The sequence below is a fragment of the Crocodylus siamensis genome, chromosome 11 (genome assembly GCF_052110815.1).
Source record: "Crocodylus siamensis isolate JL-2025a chromosome 11, ASM5211081v1, whole genome shotgun sequence".
In the NCBI taxonomy this organism is placed as follows: Eukaryota; Metazoa; Chordata; order Crocodylia; family Crocodylidae; genus Crocodylus; species Crocodylus siamensis.
Window position 1 is genome coordinate 21,446,997 of NC_143405.1, and position 25,905 is coordinate 21,472,901.

Below are 25,905 nucleotides of genomic sequence, written 5' to 3' on the forward strand. Positions count from 1 at the left end.
ACTGCACCAGTATGAAACCCAGGCAAAAGAAAGGAGAAACGGTTTCTTTTTGTAAAATCTGCACTGGTTCTGCCATGAACTCAACCCATGCTGTTAGGTAAGTCACTTAATTTCTGTGGGCCAGATCCTATTCCACATGGACTTAGGCATCTGGGTGCGATCCTACTCTACCCTGTTTGAGTGACTGCAAAACAGTTAATGAGAAAGGTAGGTGGGTCCTCTTCCTAGATTTCAGGCTGAGAAGTGGGCACATCTACACCTTCATTAATGTGTATTTGCTACTGCGCATTAAGTTTAGTACCTCTAATATGACATACTACATAAAGGTGCATTAGCCTGTGCACAGTAGCAAATGCACAGTAATGCTAATGCACAGTAATGCTAATGCACAGTAGCAAAGGCAATTTTTTTTGTGAGGCTTAATGTGCAGTAGACTAATTCTACAGCACATTAGTGTATTAGCATGGTTTTTGCTGTGATGCGGTAACGCGCAGTAGAATAGGCTACTGAGCATTACGGCATCTCATGTAGATACACCCAGCATGTTAGAAAAGTAATAGCATTAACATTTTTTCAGGGACTTGATTAGGGTAAAACAGGCTCATGCCTAGGTGCCCAATAGGAGGAACAGAATCGGGTACTCTCTTGTCTCACTTAATCCATTTGTTGAAGAGCTGTAATATACTGTGAAATGCAAAGCAGATGGCTTTGTAACTTTTTATAAGGTACTTCAAGGTGGAAGGTGCTATAAAAATAAAGAGGTATGATTACTCCTAGTGACTTCTCTAACAAAAAGAAAAGTCTCACTCTATGTTGCAGATCTATGCTCTAGGGTGCAGCAGAAGGGGGAAATATTAACAATATCCTGGGTTTAATTTTAAATGAAATAAAAGCAACTGTTAAAATCTGGCATTCAGAGAGCAGTTTCCTCCTCTGAGTTCCCAAACAGCAGCTCCTCCGCCATCCAGCACACAAGACAGCAGCGTTGTCAACAGGGCTGTCCCGCTCCACTGCACACCACACCAACAGTCAGTAACATGCCATCCAACTCAGTGTGATGCAATGCCAATGGGGGTAGAGGAGGCAGAGCTGATGTCTAGTACATGTCACAGAAATGCCATGTTGAAAAGGTTTCCCCTTCGGTGCCCTGTGCCAGGTCTTTGAAATACATACTGTTCCCAGTGAACTGATCCCTGGGCCCATCATCAACTGGGCCAGCTGGGCTGTTTCTTGACAGCAGCATCTGAAGCAATTTTTGAGGGAAAACAAGTGGAAATAATTCAATAAGGGTTCCTCTAGGGTGCTACCTTCCAAATCCTGTTGCTGTGCATTCTTAATTTGTGGGACAACAATTGTAACTGACTGAAAACTCAAATGTAAGTGTGATGCGTTCCAATTCCAAATTGTGAAGGTGCCCAAAACCCCAACTGATGGATGGGAATAGGGAAGAACTGATCTACTTCAATTATAAGCTTGGAATGAACAAGTTTCCCACTAACAGAGATAGGGCCCAGGACACAGCATGCTGAACTACTTACAAGGGTCTGTGCTGATTACAGCTGCGAGGCAGCATGGATCAGTGGGAAGAATGTGGACAGGACCTGACTGACCTAATCAGCTGGGGCACAGAGTGGCAGAAGTACACCTATATTTCCAGTCTGGGAGCTAGCATGTACATCACTAGCTTGGGTATCTTTGCGGTGTGCTGCTTGGAACTGCATAGACAAGCTCTACCTGAATGTGTGCTGGGTAAGTCTCCCTGACAATAAAATTAGGATAATTATACTGCCCTTTCTTCAGAAAGTGCTTTGAGAGCCTTCATTGAAAATCTCTACATATTAGTAGTTGCTATTAATATTCAAAAACATCCATGCTGGATTTTTTCCATGGGAGGTGATGCATCCCAGGGAGCTAAACAGACTGTCTGCACTTCTAGACGATCAGGCTGGGATTGGCAGGTGCTTGTATGCACCATTCCAACATTCACATGCATAATGTGGTTATGCATTTATAGTGTGCCTATGCAGTGGGCCATCTACACACAGGATTTGCACTTTTCACATGCCAGTCACATGACTGCATCTACATTCCTGCAAATGCACACACATTTCTGTGGTCCCTGAAGTCCACATCCTTATTCCAAGTCCCAACCCCTGGGTACGGCAGCTTGTGATGCTGTCAGTTCTGGTCTCATCTCTGCTATCAATCCATGTTAGAGAAGTCAAATCCTCTTTTACTCTCAAGGGCTTTTCTTCCCTGTTTTTATTTCATGCATATAGATTATTTAATGACCAAAGGCAGGAGGGGGACCAGTGCCCCATTTCTTAGAAGACATCCATAGGACTGACTTTGAAAAAAAATGCACAGAAATACATTTGGACTCAAAACATAAGCCATTCTATGCAGCAAGGAACAGTTAATGGTTGCAAAGCTTTGTGCTTCTCCAGCATCCTATATTGAAGAATAACAATGTGCTTTTAAATCACTCAGAGATTAATCCTCACTACTGGCCTTGTGAAGCAGGAAAGTACTTTGTGCCCCCACCTCACATTACAACTGGGGAAACCAAGGTATGGGGAGGTTAACTGATTTGACCAAGGTCTCTGGGCAAATCAAAACCAGAACTCAGATCTCCCTCTAAGGCACTGTAATCACAAGCCTATTTTCCCCTCTAATTAAAAGGTATAAATTTTAACATGACCCCAAGGAATTGCCTCTGGTTCAGTTTGGGTCAGAGACTTCTAGCCCAAGGGTTAGCCGCCTTTTAGCAACGGCAGGATGAAGCAGCCCAGTCTGAAGGCAGCCCACTGCTTGCGATACAGCCACTGCCATTGCTTCCTCTGCTGCCAATCACCATTGAATGCCACAGCATTCATCATGGCTGGGTGAAATTGTTCAATAGGCCATATCCAGCTTACATCATAGGATTCTGACCCCTGTTCTTGCCCAATACGAATCCAACTAAACCAAGCCTAAATCCTCACTGCTATAAGGATTAAAATATGGTTGTTTTCCTTATCTGTCATATTCTAATTGCCTCTGTACTCTCTGGCTGCCAACTGTAGTAGCAGAGTGCCGAGACATCCAGCTGTCACCAAAATTCCAGCCCAATTTCACGTACCCCTGAGGTATAATGCAGTTTAAATGAAGTCTTGGGATATTTGGGTGCCTCTCTGAAAATATGAATGTTCTCCTATAGCTAGTTTTAGTGCTGCACAATAGGATTCATTTTCAGCTCTGGCAGCACTATCCCCAGTGACTTCTCCCACGCCAGAGATGAATCTGATTCCATGTCACCACACTCACGTATTGACTCCTCAATGGAAGAGAATCTCTTCTTCTGAGTTTCTCAAGCCAATTATACCATTGTCACTATCACTAAGATAACACATCCAATTCAATAAGATAATCACTCTGTCCCCCAGGAAAATCCATGATTCCCAAATACGCACCTGTAAGCAGCGTTCCCTCTAAGCTGTGTAGCCGCACAGGCATGCCTGGCAGTGCAACACGAGCACACCTGCGCAGCCATGACACCATGCTGCTTAGAGGGAATGCTGCCTGTAAGTCTCAGAAAAGCTTTCAACTAGTACCAGCCACTGGGCTTCATACTGAGACACTCTCACTTTAAGATACATTTCTATGTTAAGTCTTATGATGGCTGTGGATGAAGAGTGCTGATAGCCTACAATGAGTATGACATGTTTTCTTTCTTGCCTAAAGTCAGAAGGGACTTTCTGTCTCTGCAGTATAAATTGGTGGCTGAGAAAGCAGAAAGGATTCCTGGATTCGAAGAACACACACAGATTCTGGAGCACCGGAGAGCCTGAGGAATTTCTGGGCAATCAGATTTAAGAAGCATCACTTCCTCAGATTCAGGGAAGAAAGAAACCAATCAGCAAAGACTCAGGAGAGAAAATCAGACAGAAGATTGGTATTTAGTACCTTCAAAGGAAAATGAGGAAGAGATCTATATGACTGGAGGCAGAAAAGAACCAGGAAGTTACAGCCTTGACAGAGAAGAGGACCTGGAGGAATTCTACACAGCTGGAAATTTCCATCTGATACCAGATCTTCAGTGTGAAAAGCAGTAGAAAACTTCTCTAAAGATCCAATGGAAGGGAAAGATACAGGTCACCCTTTGAATAGCTACTCAGCCCAAGTTTTAGGGAAACTGCCCACAGAGAACTCTTCAACCAACCGAGGGAGAAAAAATTATCCCTGTTGTAGGGAGAGTGGAAAAAACATTTTGAAATGGTCCAGAGAAAACAGGATGCTGCATCTTCTTACATGAAGGTAAAAGTGCAATGGGATCTACTACACAATCCACACAGTTGCACCTCCTGTCATGCCACATGTGCATGGCAGGAGGTATGCTTGTGGGATCATGTATTAGATTCCATCACACTTCATTGTCCATGCAGAGGAACACCAGGGTTGGCTCCCCCTGTACCAGCAAAAAGCAAACTCCCACAGCTGGTAACCCCCTTAGCTGAGGGGCTCCCAGCCACAGGAGCACCCCATGCACACCTGGGGCTGGGAGATCGTGGCTGTCATGATCTCCCCAGCCCCAGGGGTTTCACACACCTCTGGGACAGCTGTGCCACTCAGCTGCCAGGACCCAGACTTGGCAGTCGCTAGGGCTGAGAGTTCCCTCAGCTGTAGAACTCCCAGCTCTGGCTGGACACAGTGCACCCGTGCAGCTGGGAGCCTGGCTGGGCAAGATCCTGCTACATGTACAAATTAAAGCTTGATAGTAACCAGCTATAAGGTTACTACATATTTCCAGGTCTAACTTTGTAGCTGGTTGGAGCTTTTTATGGTGTGATAAGTACTTTCCATGTGTAGCTGGTCTCAAGGTAATTGTGCAATTAACCAGTTAATTGTGCAATACCTGTAACACGTAGAGGAGGCCTTAGAGTAAGTTGCAAGATGACATTCTAAAATTACACCGTTTTTTGAGACTGACTGGAGCAAAGAACCCCCAGTGCAATGCACTGATGGCACTGCTGTGCAGAGTAATTCACAGCTGGTATCTGGTATCAAAGAACACAAAAGGATAATGAAGGAGAAATACATCCAAACGATCTACTCTGACACCTGCCCTGTCCCATGAGCAAATGGGGTCTAGAAGTGAAGTGGTGGATAAGTTAATGGTGTAAGATAAAGGGCTTGGGTTTAGTAGAAAACTGGTCTCCCCTTTCTCTGTACTGCCTCCATCTCACTAGATGGGGAACAGAATTTCTAGATCAATGTCTGGCAACCTTTATGGGCCATGGGCCAGAACAACCCAACTCCAATCAAACACAGGCCAGGGATTTTCAGTGGCATGGGCATTGACTGCACCCAAGCCAAGGCCAGACAGTTGGGAGCTGTACCCATGATGCTGATGATTCTTCCCTGCCTGCTCCAGCTGTAGCATGGGTTCAACCAAAATCCTCTCCTGCTAATGCACCAAGGCACCAAAGGACATGAAGAGAAGACGAATTTTAATTGCTCATTTACCAATGATAAGACACTGGTAATAAACAAGAGGAATCAAAAGTGCTCATTTATAAGCATTAATTCAAACTAGTTGATATCACTGAAAACCTGGTGGAATGATTCCCATGACTAGAATGTTAAAAATCAGTGGGTATAACTGGCTTAGGAAGGATCAAATGCAGAAAAGAGAGTGTGAGTGGCACTCTATGTCAAAAAATGACAGTACCTGTTTTCAAGTCACTGACAATCACTTGGAAGATAATGATCCTGAATCCTTGTGAATCAATGTCCTCATAGATAACGCAGAAGATGGGGTACTAGCTGGTGCTGGCTACAAACCACCAAAACACACTTGAATACAAGACAAACAGCTCTATAAGCACTTATCTATAATGTGTAAGGAAAAAGCTGCATCATGGGGGACTGAGTGACATATGTTAGAAATCTGATGCTGCCGGTACCAAAACATCCCTGGAATTTCTAAGCAGAATAGATGACATTTTCCTAACTCACAATGTGTTGCATCCAAAATGGGAGGGGTGAAATGGGTGTGGGGGGAGATCAACATTAGACCTCATATTAGCAAATACAGGAGAACTGATCACAGAACAAAAAATTAGAAGCAGTTTAATTATAAACGATCATGACTTCATCACGTTTGTCAGAAGCCAACAGAGCAAAATCCAAATACTTATATGTATTCTGGGTGCTATAAAAGGCCAATTTCATAATTGTTTTCAGCTTTGCAAGCCAAATCACTGGGGGAGAAAATTAAAACAGAAAAATGTGAATGATACTAGAGAATTTTTAAAGAATATTTAACTAGATGTCCAGAAAGCCACAAGCAAGACTTTCATGGTTTAAAGAAACAAGCTGGTTTAGAAGGAAAGTTAAAGCAGCAATAAAAATAAGAAAACTATAACAAATAGAAGAAAGGGACAATTAATGATAATGAATACAAATCAGAAGGTAGAAACTGGAGAAACCTGCTAAGGGAAGCACACAAGGGAAAATCTATAACCAACTGAATTAAGAAAAAAAATAGTTTCTTAAGTTTATTAGGAACACAAACAATCTTGACAATGGTATTGATCCATCACTAGACAGAAATGAAGAATTATCAATAGTAATGCCAAAAAAATAAAAGCATTCAATAATCTTTCTGTTCTTCAATTGGGAAACAGCCAGATGACATAAGCCATATCACAGGAGGATGACAAACATTTTCCATTTCAGTGGAAACTCAGGGAGGCTGTTAAAAGATAGCTACAATACTTAGACAATTTTAAATCAGAAAGTCCATATAACTCAGATCTGAAAGTTTTAGAAGAGCTGTTCAACCTGCTCCCTGGACCAATCATGCTGATTTTCTTAGAACACTGTGGAGGTTGTACAAGACCAGAAAAAAAACTAAAGTTGTCCTGATATGTAATGGGAAACAGGACAATCCAGGTAATTACAGGCCTGTCACAGCCTGCCATTGATCCTGGACAAAACAATGAAATAGCTAACTCAGGACTCAATTAAAGCAAGTCTAGAAGTAGGGAAATGCAATTAATGCCAATCAATGTGGGTTTATGGAAAATAGATCCTGTCAACTAACTTGATATCTCCTTTTTGATGAGATTACAAGCTTGATTGATAAAGGGAATAGTGTTGATGCAATATATTTAGATTTCTGTAAGGCATTTGATTTTATATCACACACCACTTTGATTAAATAACTAGACCTACAGAAAATTAACATGACACACATTAAATTGATTAAAAACTGGCTAACCAACATGTTTCAGCAATATCTGTAAATGGGAAACTATCACTGTGAGGGTTGGAAAGCTCAGTTCTGCACTGTACGTTAATTCAGCTTTTTTATCAATACGCTTGAAGAAAACAAAACCTTCACTCATAAAGTTTGCAGATAAAACAAAGATTGGAAAGTGATAAGAAAGAGGACAGGCCACAAAGTGTCTTAGTAAACTGGGGACAAGCAGACAATACACACTTTAAAATGGCCAAATATAAAATTATACATCCAGGAAGAAAAAAAGTAGGTCATATTTTGATGAGAATGGATTCATCCTGGAAAGCAGTGACTCTGAAAAAGAATCAGGATCATAGCAAATAATCATCTGGATATAAACTTCAAGTGCAAAACTAACTAAAAAGCTAGTGCAAATGTTGGACGCATAGACAGAAGAATATTGAGCAGAACTAGGTGTTATGTTTGACTGCCCCTGGAATACAGTGTCTATTTCTGCTGTTCACAGTTTTAGAAAGGCTGTTGAAAAAATGGAGAAGGTTCAGCAAAGAACCATGAAAATGATTAAAGGTTTGGAAAACAAGCCATTACAGCTAGGGATAGAAATTAAACATAAATCAGTATAAGTGATCAGAAACTGGTTCAAATCTGTAACACAATGGAAGTTCAGTGCACATAAACAACTTTCAAAATGCCTGAAACTGGTTTAAGATAAATCTGGATGTACATAGTATCACATTTAAGTGATTTAAGTTAAATCAGGTTATTGAAATTCTATCCCAGATCCTCTAGATTCAAATAACTCACAGTCCCCCAGCATCCTGGGATGCTTTGCACCTCCCCTGCAAACCCTGCCTTGCAGGGTGGGCAGGCTAGCCTTGGCTCAAGCTGTCTGCTCCAGCCAAGCAGGGAGGCATGTTCTAATGCACCCCAGCTTCTGGCCTGAGCCACTACAGGCATGTGGCTGCATTTCCAGAATCAAAAGTGAATGTCTGTTAACTTGCTTATCAGTTCAACTTATGCGGCTTAGACTAACCTGTAAAGATTGAATCGATTCAACCCCGGGCTTTCTGATTGCTTGTACTTAGCCCAAAAGAAAGACTCTAGAATCTGAGTCTTTTGCTTTTCAAAGAGAAACGTATAGGGCAACTTGATGACAGTCTCAGAGTACCTACAAGAGAAACAAAACTCTAACAATGAGCTCCTCAATCTAGCAGATGAAGAGATCCAATGAAACAGACTCTAGATGCATTCAAACTAGAAACAAGATATAACAGTAAAGGTAGATAACCAATGGAACAATTTATGCTTCTTGTAGAGTCTCCATCACTAGCAATCTATAAGATAAATCTGAATGTTTTCCTAGAAAATATGCTCTAATTCACAGAATTAATTCAGGCAAATCCTATGCCATGGATACGGGAGGTCAGAACCAACGATCACGATGGTCCTTTCTCGCCCTGTAATCTATCAAATCATGAGTTTATTGCACTAGGCACATACTTACCTCTACTAAAAGAAGCCAGGGTCAGAAAGTAGTGTAGTAGCTGGTATTCACTGTAGTGACTGTCATCAGGTTGCCTGCTTTGCTTAATACTATAGGTCTTCCCAGCACTTGTCTTAGAAGTAAATCTATTATGATGGGAATGATGGAGAATTTGCAGTGGGATTTCACTACAGTCCAAAGGAAATACTTGAAAACAATGGCCAAAGAGCCTAAGTCTCATTTTTAAAAGTTACAGTGGTGCTCAGGATCTTAAGCATCACCAGAAATTAATGGAACTTATACTTTTCAGTCATTTCCGAAACTGGGACTTGGGTGCCTTTGAACCTTTTACCCCAAAGCCTTATATCACCATCAGGCTCAGAATGGAGTATTCAGAGCCAGAACATAATATGTTCCAGACTAAACTAGGGCTACAGCAAAAGATAAGAGAACAGCAGTCTAGAAGATGGAACTGTTTTTATCTAAAGAATAAGCAACAAGTATGTAAGTTTCCTCTGTACTAACCCACCATCATGCCTCAATCCTAACCCGAAGGAAACATGATCTCTACAGCCCATACAGGTCTTGGCTTTCTGAGATTGCTGACAAAAACGGCCAGCCTGAGCCATGTGCTTTGGGGGCTGCAACAAGGGCAGGTGTCCACTAAGAAAGTGGCCAGAAACTAGGCCATCCTTCACAGAGAACTCTACAAACCAGATGGACTTCCCCGCTAGGATACAATTAAACACCTCGCTGGCTGCCCAAGGAGCCGCAGGGACAGAAAATGCAAGACCCTCCAGGTCTCCAAATGGAAAGTTTAGATTTGGGAAGTCCAGTACACATGCATGCACATGCATGCAAATTGCCACAGAGGGCTAATTAAACTGAAACCATGAATAAACGGTCCCTGAAATGGCAGGAGGTTATAGTTTAATAACCTGCCCACAATGTCATTAAAAATGCTCACTCTGGGAGAGTGTCTTTAGAGAAACTTATTTGCATACCATGACCTGCTACTGTGGGGACCTGGCAGCTGGAAAGGGAGTGTGTGCGCACTAGAGCTGCCAGGATCAGCCTCAGCCTCCTCTCCGATTCTCACATCCTGCATATATCCGATACGCTGCTGCATCTGTGCATCTCGTGTTATGTTACTCTTACCCTCCTGCTCCCAACCCTGTAGTTGGGTTTAGTTGCTGTGAGTGACAGATAGAAGGACAGGTGTAGTGCGACAAATAGGATCCATTTGGACATATGCCTCACATGCCTGAAAATTTGTTTCTGAAGACATGCTCCACACATTATGTTTGGGGCAGTGTTTTCGAGTAGTTAGAACAGGACTCTTGGGTTTTAGTCTCAGCTCTGCCACCAGGACACAAAGATGCAGCCTTTTTCTCTGCATTTCAGTTTTCTCAGTGCCAACTGGGTTGGTCCCAACCTAACAGGAGGCAGAGGTGTTGTGGGGTGTTAGATTCAGGCCTGGGAGATTCTGCTCAGACAGAAAAGATTAGAGAGGTGTTAGGTAATTTTATTATTGAAGACGTTGCAAAATAGCACCAAGTGACCTTTGTTCATTTTTCTCCTGATTGCTATGGGTTGTGCTGGGGAACAGTCAGAGTGCAGAATGCCAGAGTCAAGTGCCATGTCGGTGCACAGCGTACTGGTGAGAGAACTGCCTGGAGGCCTGTTGCAGGAGACTGAATGCTGGGCCCACCATGGAGCCTCAGTTTGGTTCCAATCAGCTTTATCAGCTGACAGTTCTTCTTGGTCTCTGTCTACTTCCTGATGGGTGTATTCCTGCCTCAGGTTCCTAAATTAAACAAGTCCTCTGGGTCTCTGCTGTCTTTGAGTTTTCTGCCTACTCACCTTCCAGAAACAGCAGCAACATAAATGAGCCTACACTAATATGGCATTGTGAGGTGCAGTGGAGCAAAGCAGCAGCTCCGTTCCACCCAGATGTGGCTGTGCTTCAGTGAGTGCCCAAGCTAACGTGGGTGCCAGTTATCTTGAGGAACGGTGCAATGTAGACAGTCACAGAGCTCAGGTTCACTCAGGGACTGGGCAGAAGATTGTGAATGTTGAGCCAGACAGTGGGACTCATAAATGCAGCACCACTCTCCTATGAGGAAGCTCCACCAGGAGTAGTGGGAAGCGGTGTTGCTGAGGACCCACACAGCGCTGGAATGGCAGCTTTAAGCTGTCCTGTTTTTAAGAGGGCTGCAATCTTGGTTCACCCATCTGCTCAACATTCAGAACTTGTACCCAATCCCTAAGTGAACCTGAGTGCAGGGACTATATCTGTTCTGCACAGTTACTGGCACCCAAGTTAACCTTGCCCAGCCAGTCCCTATCAATGTAAACATGTGCTTACTGTTTCTGGACTCAACTGTGTGTGTCTAAGGGCATATCCCCCAGTTCTTGGTGAAATGCTCTAGGTTCCTTTCCCAGCCAACTTATATGTTAATTTGTATGTCCTCTGGAGAGAATCATTGGACAATGGAGAGGGTTACCAACACTTGGGCACTTCAGCCTGTAGCCTCACTGCAAAGCATGTAGATTTCAGACCTGGTTAAACTGAAGCCCATTTTCTAGCTCATATCCTCTGCCAGGTTAACTAGCTAGACTTGGTGCACCACCAACCATGGGTGACTATCCAGTGTGGATGGCAGCAGGGCTAAGGGTAAGAGGCTGTGTTCATGCAGCAAAGACATCTGGAACAGGAGAGGTTAATATGCTTCCTGCCCGCACACACTGCATTAGAAATGGACTCACCTGCAAACAGGATGGGAGAGAATGACATTTCCTTCATTGCTTCTCTTTTCCTTGCTACTCAGGGCTCCCTCCATGCTCCCACCAGTTCCATTTCTTGGCTTCTCATTATGTTCTTCTTCAGTCCTCTAAACCTTCCCCACCTCCGGTTCCTGGACTCCCCTGACCTCCCTCCATATCATTTCCTTTGTCTCCTGATGTCTTATCCAGTCCCATCTCCTGCCTTTGCCTCACTGTCCTCCTCTTGCCAAGAAGCTCTGCCTCCTGACCATCTCCTACCCAATCCTTTTCTCCTCTTGTTTTCTCAGGACTTTCTTCTGCATTCCCATTCTTAACCTCTCCTATTCCAGAAGCAGCTACCAAGCTCCTCCTGTACTCACTACCATTCCCTATTCTTCACTGTCTATTAACCCTTACCTTATGGCTTCCGCACTTCTCCTGCCTCCTTTCAGCCTTTCTCCCCATCAGCCTCCCTCTTTTCCTCAGCTCTGCTTCCCTGTCTCTTTATCTCAAGCTCTTCCTTCTCCACAGCTTCAATTCTTGCTTCCATCTCCCACACCCCCACTCCCAGGGCTTTATTAATGGGTTGCTAAGTTGTCCTCCCCTCTGAGATGATCCAATCCATTTGAACTAATTCCTTCTCTCAACTGGAGACTGCATTTCATCTCCATCGCTGCGGCACTTTGATGCTTCTTATCTTTTCTAATCCTGTTCTCCTCCTCTCTGGATCCCGCGGGGAGGAAGAAGCAAAAAGGGGGTCTCCCCTGCTCGGTGCATATGACCTATGACTCTCATTAAAAGAATCTTTTTCAAGCTAGACACTGCAAACCCGTCTCACTTGCGTCTTGGGTTGCAGGAGGGAGGTGTTGGGGGGAAAGCTATTTGGAGAAGCTGTCTCCATGACAACGCAAATTCCCATCAGAAAATGTGCACAGGTCACCTGTTTCCATGAAAGTTTCTCTCTTGATGTTTCCCCACTGCCTCTCCAACAGGTGCCAGGGGAGCAGGTGCCATTTTGCTGTGCCAGCAAGGAAAAGTTAGCATATCTACAATTTTGGGAAAGGCACCTGTGGGAATGCTGACTACTGACAGCTGCAGAAGTCCACAGTCCTCTGCAATGGCATGCAGAAGGAAAAGAAGCTTGGGGTCCTGATGGCACACAGCAGAGGAGGAACAACAGCATGACACCTCTGAGGGCTCAAGAGCAAACTTGAGTTAGCTGACAAGCAAAAAGGAGCTGTCTGGTGACAAGCCTGGTCCCTAGTCCCTGTTCACATCGAACCACACGATTTAACAAGCGTGGCTGGATCTACTCAGCACGGGCACAGGAATGGAAGAGCAGTCAGTGGGACTAAAGTGCTCAAAACAGAGCTGTACAGGGAGCCCAGGGCTGGAATAAAAAGAAAGCCAGCAGATGGGAATCAAGGAGCAATAACAGGGCTGTGTGGAGAGCCTAGGGCTGGAATAGCATGGAGGAGGAGCAGGGCACTGGCATAAAGGACTGAAATAGCACAGGGGCACTGGGGGTGGGGTGGAACTGTAGGTAGGAACTGAAGTGCCTTTACAGACATGCCTGGAGAAGCTAGTACTGCTTTTACTTGCTGTAACAGTGGCTGAAGCCAGGTATTATGCCACAGTCCCCTGTCCCTTGAGCAATGAAACAGGTAATGGGTGCATTTTCAACTGGTACTACATATACCTTCCTCAGGGTACCACCCCCCCAGATCATCATGACCACATCTCAGTCCTAATAGCAGGGGGTGGGGATGGGTCAAACTTGGACAAAGCCCCCAAGGACCAAAGCAGAGGATAGAGTCATCATAGAGTCATGGTGTAAGCAGCCCTTGTGCCAGCCACAAATGAGAAGTGAAAATGGGGGAAACTGGTAAGGACAGGGAATCCCAATGAGATTCTGCCTTCTTGACCCACTGTAACACATGCTGGTGTTGCCCTCTAGCACAAGTAGGCTATGGAGGTTTTTAGGGCACAAATTCATGGCAGAGCAGCAAATGAAGCCCTGACTGACCACATCACTGACATAGCCTTGAGGACCAATAATCTGGTCAAAGATCCAGGAGAGGGTCAGGGCCTCTGGGTTCTGCTCTCATCTCCACTACCAACTGGCTCATAATCCTGGCCCAAAGTCACCTAAATCTCTCCATGCACCCGTGTTTCCCAGCAGTATATGACAGTTACTTTCTTTCATAAAGTGCTTTGAGATCTATGATTGGGAAGTGCACCATAAGACTTCAGTAATTACTGGGGGTGAAAAGTGTGTAGGCCTGCTGTGTGCTGTCCTCCAAACAAAAGAATATTTGATCCTGGCCAAAGGCTCAGGAAATGGTAGGGAGATGACCTCTGATTTGATTTTCACCTCCACTTCACTCTAAGGACAATGACTAACTACTCGGATTGACAGCAATGCTCTACCCCACATAAGGGGGTATGCAATATAAAACCCAAAGCAATATATGCCTCTGACTTAAGATTCCCAACATGGATGCTACCTGGTAACACTGTGCACAGACCTGAGGTGTGGGGGAGCAATGCCTGAACAGACATCCCTGCCTTGCCAATTCAAAAGGGAAAGGCTGAGTTTAGGACGTCCCCTGTCCTCCATTTTTTCTGAACATGCGCCATTCCCGAAAGCTGGATTTTTTTTTTTTAACAGAAAGGCAGCTCTCTCATTAAATGCTGCCAGGTGTTCCCAGCACAATCTGTGGCTCCCTTTTTAGCTCTAATGATTTCATCTCGCGTGTGACAGATGCGCTCTTCAGGACCTTTCCTGGAGCAACACAACGTCATCTCTGCACTATCAAGCACTGATTTAACAAACCTGATGCTCCCCCAGCCACCCCAACCCTCCTCCACACACACACACACACACACACACACACACACACACACACACACTATGCCCACAACTTATCACAGGGTAGCAGACACACATCACTCATAGAAGAGCCAAAGAACTGATCTCCTGTACTGATTACACTGCTGTCCTCTAGCACTGAACATTTCCAGGAAGAGGTGTTAAGAGGGCTGAGCTACAAACACAAAACTGGAAGGTAGGTACTGTACCCTCCACATCCTCCACCAGTCTTCAAACCCCATACTTTTAGCAACAGGATGTGGGCACAAGTCGACAGACAAACTAACCCATTCATGGAGATAAGCACACCTCCTGCTGGCTACAGCAGGAATCTGCCCAAGCACTGAACAGAATAGAAAAGGCTGTTTGCCACAGCCTTTAACATACCCCACTGCAGATCGTGGGCTGGTGCTAGCGCTTGGCTATCAATTTTGCAAGGAAAAAACAGGCTGAAGATACTTTTCACAGTTTCCCACATGGCTGGGATTTTTGCCAGGACTGGGAAGTATATAAATAGCCATTTCAAGATGAGCAAATTCAAGTGCCTGCATTTGATGGCGGGATGCCACAGAAGAACATGTGCTCTGGCCTTTCCTAACTTCGAACTAAGCTTCAGCATCCTACACAGGCCCCAAGGTCACAAGATGCTATCATCACAGTCTCCACTTATCACCATGAGCCAAGACTGGCAACTACTGCTCAAGAGAGGCCATAGGGATGTGGTTCCTATCCTGCTCTGAACAAAGTTCAGGCACATTGATAATAGACTAGGTTTGACCCATTCTAGGACTTGCTTTCATTGTTGAGTTAAATCACAACAAAACGTAAATTTCATTCCAACTGGGCTGTGCCCAGGGGTTTCTCTTTAAGGCTTCCTCCATCCCTGACCCCAACTCTCTCTCCATTCGGAAGTATACACTCCCGCCTGAATCTGTATAAGTCATCAGAAGAGCCCTACATCTACCTTCAGGTCTCAGTGCCTGAGAACCTACTACAAGACCCACAAGGACTACAGCTCAGGACTGAGGTGCCCTAACAAGGCAAGGGTTAGCTAGGACTGGAACAGCAGTAGGGGCTGTAGGTCAGCCAAGGTGCACCAGTCCTGGGGCAGCCTAGAAATGTGACACAGACAGTGGTGCAGATCAGGACAGGAGCTAATTGTCTGAGCTATGGTGGGCAGTCTGCTTCCAGCCTGTCCTATAAATACTCTAGTGAGTCCATTCATACTAACAAAACTACTGAACATTTGCCCACTGTCAGCTAAGAATCCCAGGGATCTATATTGGTATCTCAGACTTTCCCATAGCTCCCTGCTGCTTGATAACAGTTTCCTTGCTGGGTGCCAGATCCTTCTGCAGGGCACCAACCCAGTCTGCTCTGCCCTCATGTTTGTGAAGGATGATAGATATTCCTGCTAGCTGGATGACAAGAATGAGGGTGTAACTTGCCCTTCAGGAAACAGCCCATCACTAGGAAAAACCTTGGGCTGAGCTTGAAGAAAGAAAGTGCCTGCATCTGACAGCTGAGAGGAGTTTGGGGAGGGTGGGTTGAGACACATAAGGAAGGTGAAGTGGAGAGTTCACAATACAGCTTGACAGAGAAATAGCAATGAAAGATGAATGGAGCAGCAGTTGCCCAGAAGACCATAGGTAAAGGGATCCACCCCGTCTCCATCACCCTACACCAGGATTCCACAGTAATCACGACCACCTTCTTAAGGCAGAGGTACCTAAATGAATACTTCCTCAGATAGCCTGCTGGGCAGCAGAGATCTCTAACATCCTGCCACATGCCCACAGAGCAAGGGCACACCGAGCCTGGGCAACCCCGAGGGAAAGATTTATGCTACAGACTTCTCATTCACTGGTCAACCAGTTGGAAATTGCTGCCCAACTTCTTTGGAATAATCTGCAAGGAAGGTAGGGAATTGAAACTGACCGGTACAAGCAGATGTCAAGTTACAAGTAGATGTCTAATCCAGTAAGCGCTGGTACGCAACCAACACTTACGGGATTAGATTCCTAACCGCTGGGGAGCACTTTCACATAGAAACCCAGCCATTGCATTGGTTGGGATGGCAAAACCTCAGAAGTGTTATGAGGTGATAAGCCATAACATCTATAGGAGTCAATGGCAGGAGAGGACCCATGTCCTTGTAAGTGAATAAGAGGACATTATTATTGGTAAACTACCTCCTGCACCCAAAATAGCAGGAGAGGATCTTAGGCTATGTGACCAAACACCAAGAATTACCAGAAGATAATGGCATCTATAAATTGCCAGTAGCATGAGAAGGCATGGCTAACATGCTGTGAATCTGAGACATTCCACGTGCAATGGTCACTCACCTTGATATAAGTGTCAAGAGCTGGGTGAACCCGATTCACTGCCAGGTGGATAGACAAGGGTGTGGTGAATGGGAAGGTGGCCATGACCACATGGCTGGGAGCTGGAAAGGAAAAGATCTTGAAGCCAAACTTCTGGAAAAGCTGGATCATCTCCTCTGATGGCTTCTCCTCACCCTCACTCAGGATGCGCCCCACAGCATAGCGGCATTTCTCAGGCAGCACCTAAGCAGATAAATGAACAGGTGACATCAAGGAGGGAAAAAAGGCTGAAAAACATCTGAGCCAAGGTGGCCAAATTGTTCCACAATGACCTGCTGGACACGGACAGGCAAAGGTTCCTCAGAAACCCAGCAGCTTTCTAACTTGCCAGGTGCTACAGCTGGACAAAGCACAAATGATGCATTGCAGCAAACTGGGGTGGGACAGAAACCAAACAGCACCGCAGACTGCCAACCTGCCCCCTTACAAGCTTGGGCAAGGGAAAGCCAATCAGTTGATTTGTTTGTTCATTATGCTGATCCATAAACAATATCAATTCAATGACTCCAGAAAGAAAAACACTTAGGCACATGCTAGGGAAATAGCCATTATTTTATGTAAAGATAGTTGTAAATGAGAAGCATTGGGCAAAGGCATGGCACCTTGAAAACGAGTCTCCATGGAACTGGGCCAAGTAGAAGATTCTTCTATGGCCTCCCCAAGGTGGTTCATTTGCTAGCCAGGTCCCCCACCATGCTAGCAGAAACAGCACTTCATAAATATAGATCAAAGAATCCTCACCACTGTGTGATGGGAAAGCATGATCCCCATTTCACTGATGGGACCAAATGAGCTAAGAGTTAAAGGAACTCACCTACAACTATTGATCTCTGCTACCCAGTGTCAGCCAGAACCAGAGCTTGGAGCTCACAGATCCTAGGCCTATTCAGATCATCTTTCTCTTCTAAGTCACAAAATGGCATTTAGCTTTACCCGTTCCATAAAGCTTATATCCCAGCCTGGGATATAAGACTCAATTCTATTCTACTGCCACAAATTATTCTATTCTACTGCCTCTGTGTAACCATGAACAAGTCATGAGCTACTCTGTGCCTCAGTTTCACTGTCTTTAAACTAAAAAGAGCACTCCTCCTTTCCCTTTGTGACAGCCCTCCCTTTGTGAGATCATTAGCTATTCATCTACCCAGAAAAGCCAAATGGGGCTGAATCAGTCATCACCAAACACCTTGCAATGCTGGCTATGAAATAGCAACAAGAGATTGATAGCCACTTCAAAGGCTCCTTGCTCCTATCTGCACATCAAGAACCATTCAGTGGCTCCTTTAACATATGTGGGCACTGCCATGTTAGGAATCTGCTGGCTGTATATTAAACAAGCTCTTGAAGTTTCTGAGGCCACAGTCCTGAGCTAGCAATTCCATCTAATCTACCAGCTATCACTTAATTGGCCTGCTTTACTGCACCCACTCATTGGTGTATTCAGTTGACCTGCAGGATTTGGGCAAATGTATTTTCAAAACTCCCTACACAGGCAGAATCCAGACAGAGGGTGGGACCTGTTCCTCTGCGGGTGGAAGGTGGCCAACATAGGGTTGTGAGCAGCAAAGTAATGTCATTGTACCAAGCTGGCACTTGGTATGGGTGCACAGTGAACATGACTTATACTGATCTGGTTTCTATGGGGACCAAATTCCGCTCAGTATAAGTGGGTGCAACTCACCATGAAGCCAATTATGGCATTTGTGCCCACATCAAAGAGGAATCTGGACCCATGAGTGGTGGGGAGAGCCCCAGAACCAGTTAAACAGCATGGGAGAGATTCTTCTTAGTTGCTTTTGCTACTCCGATCATTTATTTTGTACACTCCCCCTCCCCCTGGCTACCACAGACCAAAGTGGGAATGTGACAGATATGGGTGAGCTACTCAGGCATTGAGCACATAGTATAGAGTCCAAATCTGTCCCCTTCCTGGTAGTCAGCTTTAGTCACTATTTTTTTTAAATATAGCACTGTTCAGATACAAACTTCTCTTAGCTTGGCTGTTCCTACAGCTCCTTACCAACAATGCTCAGCCCACACTCTGGATCCTTCCTATCTTGCTTTCTAGCCCATCCCATTTCCCTGTTGTTCAAAGTGGGTAAAGAATCCCCTGTCCCCTCCCAGCCAGTGCCAGGGCCTTCCAGACAGATCCTTGTAGCCTGCTGGCCAATGTCATATACTTCAGTTTTACAGTCAACTCCCCTCCGACAGATCAGTAACATCACTGATTAAGTTCTCAATGAATATGGCTCAGAGCCTTACTACACCACCCAGAATTTGGGCCCCAAAATGTCAGCACATCATATATACATAACCATCCCATAGGAAACTGTGGGGTGCCAGAAAAAAGCCCTCTAATTTGACTAAAATGGAAAGAGAAAAATATTCAGTCTTTGCAGATGACAAGCAAAAACTCTTGGTGCAAACTCAAGCTCTCAAAAAATTGAGCACTGCTTTAAATAAGTCCAAGACAAGCAATAATATCCCTCAGTTTACAAGAGAAGGAACCAAGGCACGGAGCAGCTGGGGTTGGCTCAAGGAACATACCCAGAGTCAGTGGCAGGGTTAAGGAAGGACCTTGGGCATCCTGCCACGCCAGCCAGAAGCCCAGCCTGCCTCTCCTTGGTGGAGGTTTCCCCTCAGCTGGTCCGTAACGACCTCTCAGCTAACGTGCAAGGAAAATAGAGAGGTTAAGGTACTGTCCAGGGAGTCGAGCTTGAAAGAACCAGACAAAACAAACTGTTGACTGCCTCCTACCTTGGAGACTTCCATTGCCCCAGTCCCTGGTGTGTGCGAGTATCTCCCAATCTCTAATGTGGTTACCTCTCCACACTCCCTGAAGGCAGGAAAATGCAGTTACCTGTTTTACAGATGGGAAATTGAGGCATAAAAAGGGTGTGTGACTTGTCCGAGGTTCCTCTGAATCTGCAGAGGAGCGGACAACTCAATCCGGGTGTCCTGCATCCCAGCCTAGTGCCCTGCCTTCCAAACTGTCTTTCTAGAGCTCCTCACCCCCCTGAGGCTTTGCTCAGCAAAGCTGCCTCGCAGCACTCCTTCTGGGGAAACCTGTCCAACCTATTCCTCCTCAGCCAGGGGAACTGTGGCCATGGACAAAGGGCTTCCAAGAGAGAGGGAGCATCACTGCCACAAAGGACTCTCTCAACCACAGTCTAGCCTGCTCCAGCTGGTTGTTTCCAAGCTCTGTGTCTTTGTTAGATAAAGCAAGATCGCTATCAAAGGCTGCAGCCAGAGCACCAACTACAAAGAACCAAGCAAGCGGCGTTCTGCCACTCCCTAGACCCAGGGGTAGCCGCAGTAGAGCCACTCTCACCCAAGGAGCATCCACAAGATGACAGACCCCTCAACAAACTCCTTGCTTTCTCCATTAACAGGACTAGAATTTACTGGTGGTTACATTGCTGTGTGCCTGTTGCAAAAGTGGCTGGAGAACTCAGCTAAGCTGGCCGACTCTGGAAAAGGAAACCTGGGTGCAGGCTGCTGGGTGGAAGGTAAATGGAGTAGAAAAGGGGCGGCCTAAGCTTGGTGAGCGGCAGGGACAGTTTGCTCTTCACCTGGGAGAAAGCTGGGTGAACTGTAGGATTCAGCACAGTCCATGAAAGGAAAGTGCCTACAACACAGGCACAAAATACCTCCCAGCGAGACTGACTTGGTACCAGCATGGCTCCCATCACCACAGCCTCTCAGCAACTCCCAGGTGGTTAAAAATAGAAACAACAGCAATCTGTCTCTTCTGCTTCCTTTTCAACTCATAGGAGAAGGAGCTGGATTGGCATTTGTGCAAGTGCATGAGAAGGGCGGCGTGGGTACAAGAAGACCTCACTGAAGTGAAGCTAGGTCCTGCTGACGGGCTGGACCCTCTCACCACATCCTGTAGCCATGGTATAACCCCCAGGAAGCTCCATCACCTGCACCAATGAGCCCCCATCTCTTGGCTGACGGTGTCATTTCCCAAAGGAAACGACGGGTCCTGAGAAGCCATCGGCACAGAGCAGAGCAGGTCTCTGAGGTAACCCGGTTACTCCTGTGGAGAAGAGGTTCCCAACCCCCAGGCCACAGCCTGATACTGGGCCATGATGGCTTGGCTGCTGGACCAGCAGTCCAGAAGTGACCAGCATACTGCGGACCGGCAGCCATATACTGAGTATAAAAAAGGGTTGGCTGCCGGTCTGCAGTATGCCGGTCACTCAGTATGCTGGTCCACAGTTTGCCGGTCTGCGGTCACTTCCGGTCCATGGTTTGCCAGTCCATGGTCTAAAAGAGTTGGGAACCACTGAAGTAGAGTATTCCCTCTTCTCCCACTGCTGTCCTCTGAGTGCCGTGCTTCTGTGTCTAGGGAGGGGGGTGCTTGGACACTACAATGCCCACAGCAGTAGCAGAGGAGATAGCAGTGCTTCATCCGCTCTTACAGCCCTGGCTTTCCGGGTCAGCACCGTGTTCCCTTCTAAGCACTGCAATTCCAAAATCTTCGGGAACGGACCACGACAGCACCAGCCCTAACTGACCATCAGATGGGAAGGGAAGGCAAAAAGACCAGGCAGCCAAAGCAACAGAGGCCATGCCCTCCTCCATCTACAGAGACGTTCCTACTGTCTTATATGGACTTCCTTGCTGCAGTGTCTCAGCCCCTTCCAGAAGGCACTGCCATTTGGGTTTCCCTTCCCACGGCCAAACCATGGGTCTATTTATTCCAAATGTTTAAGTCATTTAATACATCACCCCTTGTGCTACATATGTGTGGGGAGCGGAGGGGTGGCAGAGCAGCACACCTTGCACCAGGGGCAGAAGGTGCTGCTGAGGATGCAAGGTGTCTTAGCTCTTGAGGGGCTTGTGCCACTGCTCTGCCTCCCGAGCAAACCACCTTTCCCCTTGCAGAGGGCAACTGTATGATGCCCAAGAAGCACAGCTGCTCTCTGGGGTCCTGGTCCCAGAGCTAGAGACAAACTTTTAGGGTTGAGGTAAAACTAGAGAGGGTGGAAATTGGCACTGTTCTCAGGCCAGAGGTACTAAGATATAAAAAAAGGAAGAAGAGCTGGTGGACAAGGCAGGGGTGAAGAGAGACAGAAGACGAGGGAGAGAACTTTGCTAAAAGTAAAGTCTGCAACAATACTGGAAGAAGCTTGGAAAGCAACCAAATTACAGCCACAAATCTCTGCCCTGACTGCAGCGTTGGACAAGACTGCACTTCATTTTTCTACTTAAGATGCTGCTGTTATCAAGGTTTATCCATAATGGTAAATTCCTCTGAGCTCCTCTGTCTGTACCTGGAGAAACAAGGCAGGAAGCCCCCAAAGGCCCCTTTGCTTAATGACTCTGAGGAAGCTGTTCCTCAAAGCTCATCTGTTCAAATCAATGCTTTGACAAATGGCTTGAGATAGGAGGAAAAGGAGAGAGATGGGGAGAGAGAGAGAGGAAGAGTTCAGGCAGAGAGAGAGAGAGGAGGCAGGCTCAGCAGAAAGGAGAGAGGTAGCCAGTGTGTTCAAATGATTGAAGAAAACCAACGGACTGGGGAAACAAGGAGACCCTTCATTCTCTCACAGTCCACACAGATGTCTGTGTCCATGGCTAGCTAAGGCGTGTACTTCTCAATCACATAAAGGAGGGAATCCTACAGACTCTTGTAAAAACTATCAGTCAAACACCTGACATTTCCCTGCTCTTCCTCTCAGCCAGGCAAACTCATGCTCGTCCTTCAGCTGTTTCTCAGATCCTCAACATCTCCTCCTGCAGCCCCACACACCACTTTGCATTCTGCCATCCTACCGGCGGACAGGTCCATTTTGGGAATGCGATGCCCCCAGGAGACCCATATGCCACAGTGGCAGGATCACTTGTTCCCTGACAACACGGGGACATGCCAGGCTGCAGAGAGAAGCCATGAGGGCAGAATTCTCCATTGGCCACCACAGGAAACCTGGCTGTTCAAGGTGGTAGGAGATGAGGCTCTTTTGCCTCTGGATCACTCCTCCAAACGCAGACCAAGAGCAACTAAAATTGAGGCCTCATGGTTGGTGGCTCTTCCATGGAGAGAGGTGGTGACAGTACTTCCTGGGCAGCTCTGCCATTGTGCCTCAGTTGTGACTTGGACAGCTTTATGGGATACTTCCCAATGAGTTTGCAAACCTATCCTACAACCCCCATAGCAATCTGTGTCATCAATACAGCAGAGATGTCCAGGACCAGCTGGGCCATAGAGGAAGCAGTACCCCACATAGCCATCCAGGTCACATCGGAGGAACAGTGGCAGAGCTGCACAGGAACAGCTGTCATTTATGCCACCCTTGTCTCCAGAGCTGGGCTCTCAGCACCTTCCAGAAGCATGGAAGTCACTGAGCTTGGAAAGCAGAGACAGCATCTTTGCTTTCCTGATCCTTTAATTGCAATTGGCTTGGGGCTGCATGCTGAGCCCTGGAAACTCATACCACTCAAGGGGGACAAAACTTGCCACAGGCTGCTTAACCAAGTATTAACATTGGCCACAGAGATATTCTGCTGAAGCCTGCCTGCAATTCCTATTAATTAGACCTCAGTGGGGGTGACAGGAGTCAGGAGAGAAGGTGCAAATCAAAACAATGTGCTATCATGTACGTGCTCCAATCTCTGTCTGATACAGAAAACCAAAGGCCAGCTGGGAGGTTAGTAATTATGGCAGCTCCACCCTCAGGACCTCAGTGGGATACAAACCTGAGGGACAGGAGCAGCAAGCCCAGCAAGCTCAGCTCCCACATGATGTTAGCAAAGGGGGGAAGGCTGAAGGGCAGAGCAGCACGTGTCCTGGCCCCCTGTTAGCTCAGCCAGCAGGGTCTCCAGAGCAGGCTTTGCACTCCCCTGCGTTGGGTGCTGTTGCGCTCCTCCACATTGCATGTTGCTACACCCCAGACAAATCCCCCCTGGAGTCAGTGGAGGGAGCTTTCCCCTCCCTCCATGCTCTGCCCCTCACTGATTTGCCTCTAAATTCCGGCTTCAATTTTGCTCCCTCTCCCTTCGGATTTCAGCTGATGCCAAGCCTGCGCATCCTCCTGTGGCGTGCAGGACTCCTCGCCTTTCCTTCCCCTCACGCCCACACACACATAGATATGCACTTTGATGCTGCAGTGCAAAGATATTTTTTTTTAAAAAGCAGAAATAACTGGGCAAAAATTCTCTCAGAAGCAACAATCTCCCCCAACAGAGCAGAGACCTAGTTCAAACAACACACTGCTGCCCCCACGTGGCAGAAGAGGAAGCTGCATGCAACCCTCACCCAAGGGTCTTTCAAGATCATACTTCTTCAAAAAGTAGGAAGGACCCCAAACCATGAGCGAGAGAAAGATCAGTGAAAACAGAGCACCCTGTGTATCCAGCGGTTGTAATAAAGAGATGAACAACTACGAAGATTCATATATGAACTGTGCAAATCCTGAGCCACCTACGGCTTCAGCGTTGCCACCCTGCTGCCTCTCTCAGCCAACTTTATGGCAAGAGCAGACAGAATTCATCAGCCCCTTCTGCTCCAAACTACCTCCTTTCTTACCTGTTCCAGTCTTTTTTTTTAATAGCTGTAGCAGAAGGAGCGCTGCTCCACCCTTCACAGAGAAGCTGCTTATCCTATGCTCAATACTTACCCGTGGACTCCAAAGGGAAGCCAGAAAAAACACACCAGTGCATCCAGACTGACAGAGCTAAGGAAGCACACAAGGAGAAACAAATCCTCCAAGCAGGGTTCACAGTGTGAAAGATGGAAACCCTAGGAAGAAAGGAGAAGAATGGAGAGGTGCAACTAGGGATTCTGGACTGAAAACTGAACCAAGGAACAGTTAGGCCAAAACAGGACAGGAAATTTGGTAATGATGAGAGCTTTCTGACTAGCACAGGTCCCCAGAGGGTGGTAGAAACATTGCGTTGTAGTGGACAAAACAGTGGACAAGAATGTGTTGGGCCCTGGCCTATACAGACCCCTATAGCAGTGAGTGAGATTAGAGGTACTCGACCTTCTGGCTGCACAGAACAAATGAGCAATGCAGGGCTGATCCATAAGCTGGATGTCAGGGGCAGGGTCAATCTGCGGGACAGAGACAGCATAGAGTCAGCAGGCAGGATTGGTCCATGGGTGCAATGTGGTATGTTAGCCTACCCCTGTGCGCTGGCATAATCTGGTGGCTGGGGCCATGCCATCCAACCTGTGGGACTCCTGAAGGTCTGGAAGTTTGGCAGCAGGGGAACAGTGACAGGATTAGTTGTTGCTGCTCTGGAAGTCATGGCAATTAATGCTGCCACTGCTCCCCCTGCCACCAAATTTCCAGACCCATGTGGAGCCCCACAGGTCAGATGAAATGATGATTGTTCCTATTTATGAGGAGGATTTAAGTGCTGATAACAGACCTGGCAGGATATAAGGAGCAAAAGTGTAGGTCTTATATATGGGGAATGATGGAAAGAAAACCTCTTCATAGCTGTTGCTGAAGGAATCTCAGTCGTGATTCAGATTGCTGCTTTAAGAAAAGACAAAATAGCATTTCAGCAGATATAGGAAGAAGCTCCAGGGAAACAAAAGCACACTTTCACTTCCCCTTATCTTAATGTTTTTAGTTCCTTTTTCAAGGCCAATATAACAAAGATAAACACGGGGCAAAGAAAATTAATCTAGGTCCAGAAAACATTTTATTAAACAAAACAGAAAATTGCTATTGGTGCAAGCAAGGCAGCCCTGAGCGCTCATTAGGATTTGTTTTCTGGGGATTTATTTTCCATTCTAAGTGACTTGAGCTTGCATTTCCTCCAAGACTGGCAATGATTTCAGTATTGCAGTGCTGTCCCATGTCCACCAGGTGGCAAAGCCAGCCCACAATCGAGATGGGAAATGCCAGGTTTTAATCAGTAAGGGTCAACCACTTATTTCTAGGCAAACGGACAGAACAGTATCAAACTCTCCCATGAACATTTTGAAAGTATTAGGTGGGGACTAGGAGGTATAAGGGTCAGAGGATGAAGGTTACATACTTAGCGTTTGCACTACAGAACTTTGTCTTCTGTGAGACCTAACAAAGGAAGGAAGGCCCATCCAAGCCAAATGGACTAGCACATTGGTATTCATATCTAAGGGCACACAAAGGAAAAATGCAGCCGACAGGGCTGTGCAAAGTTTTGGGTGGTG

The 25,905-nt window shown here is 46.2% G+C and overlaps 1 protein-coding gene across 2 annotated transcripts in view; it reads right to left on the reverse strand.

The window, feature by feature from the left end:
* TEX264 (testis expressed 264, ER-phagy receptor) overlaps positions 1 to 25,905 on the reverse strand; it is a 127,487-nt gene that overhangs the window by 81,001 nt on the left and 20,581 nt on the right. For both annotated transcript variants that reach the window (XM_090022477.1, XM_090022478.1), the window contains exon 4: positions 16,716 to 16,937. In XM_090022477.1, coding sequence (XP_089878603.1) covers positions 16,716 to 16,937 — 222 coding nt within the window. The remainder of the gene's footprint in view (positions 1 to 16,715; positions 16,938 to 25,905) is intronic.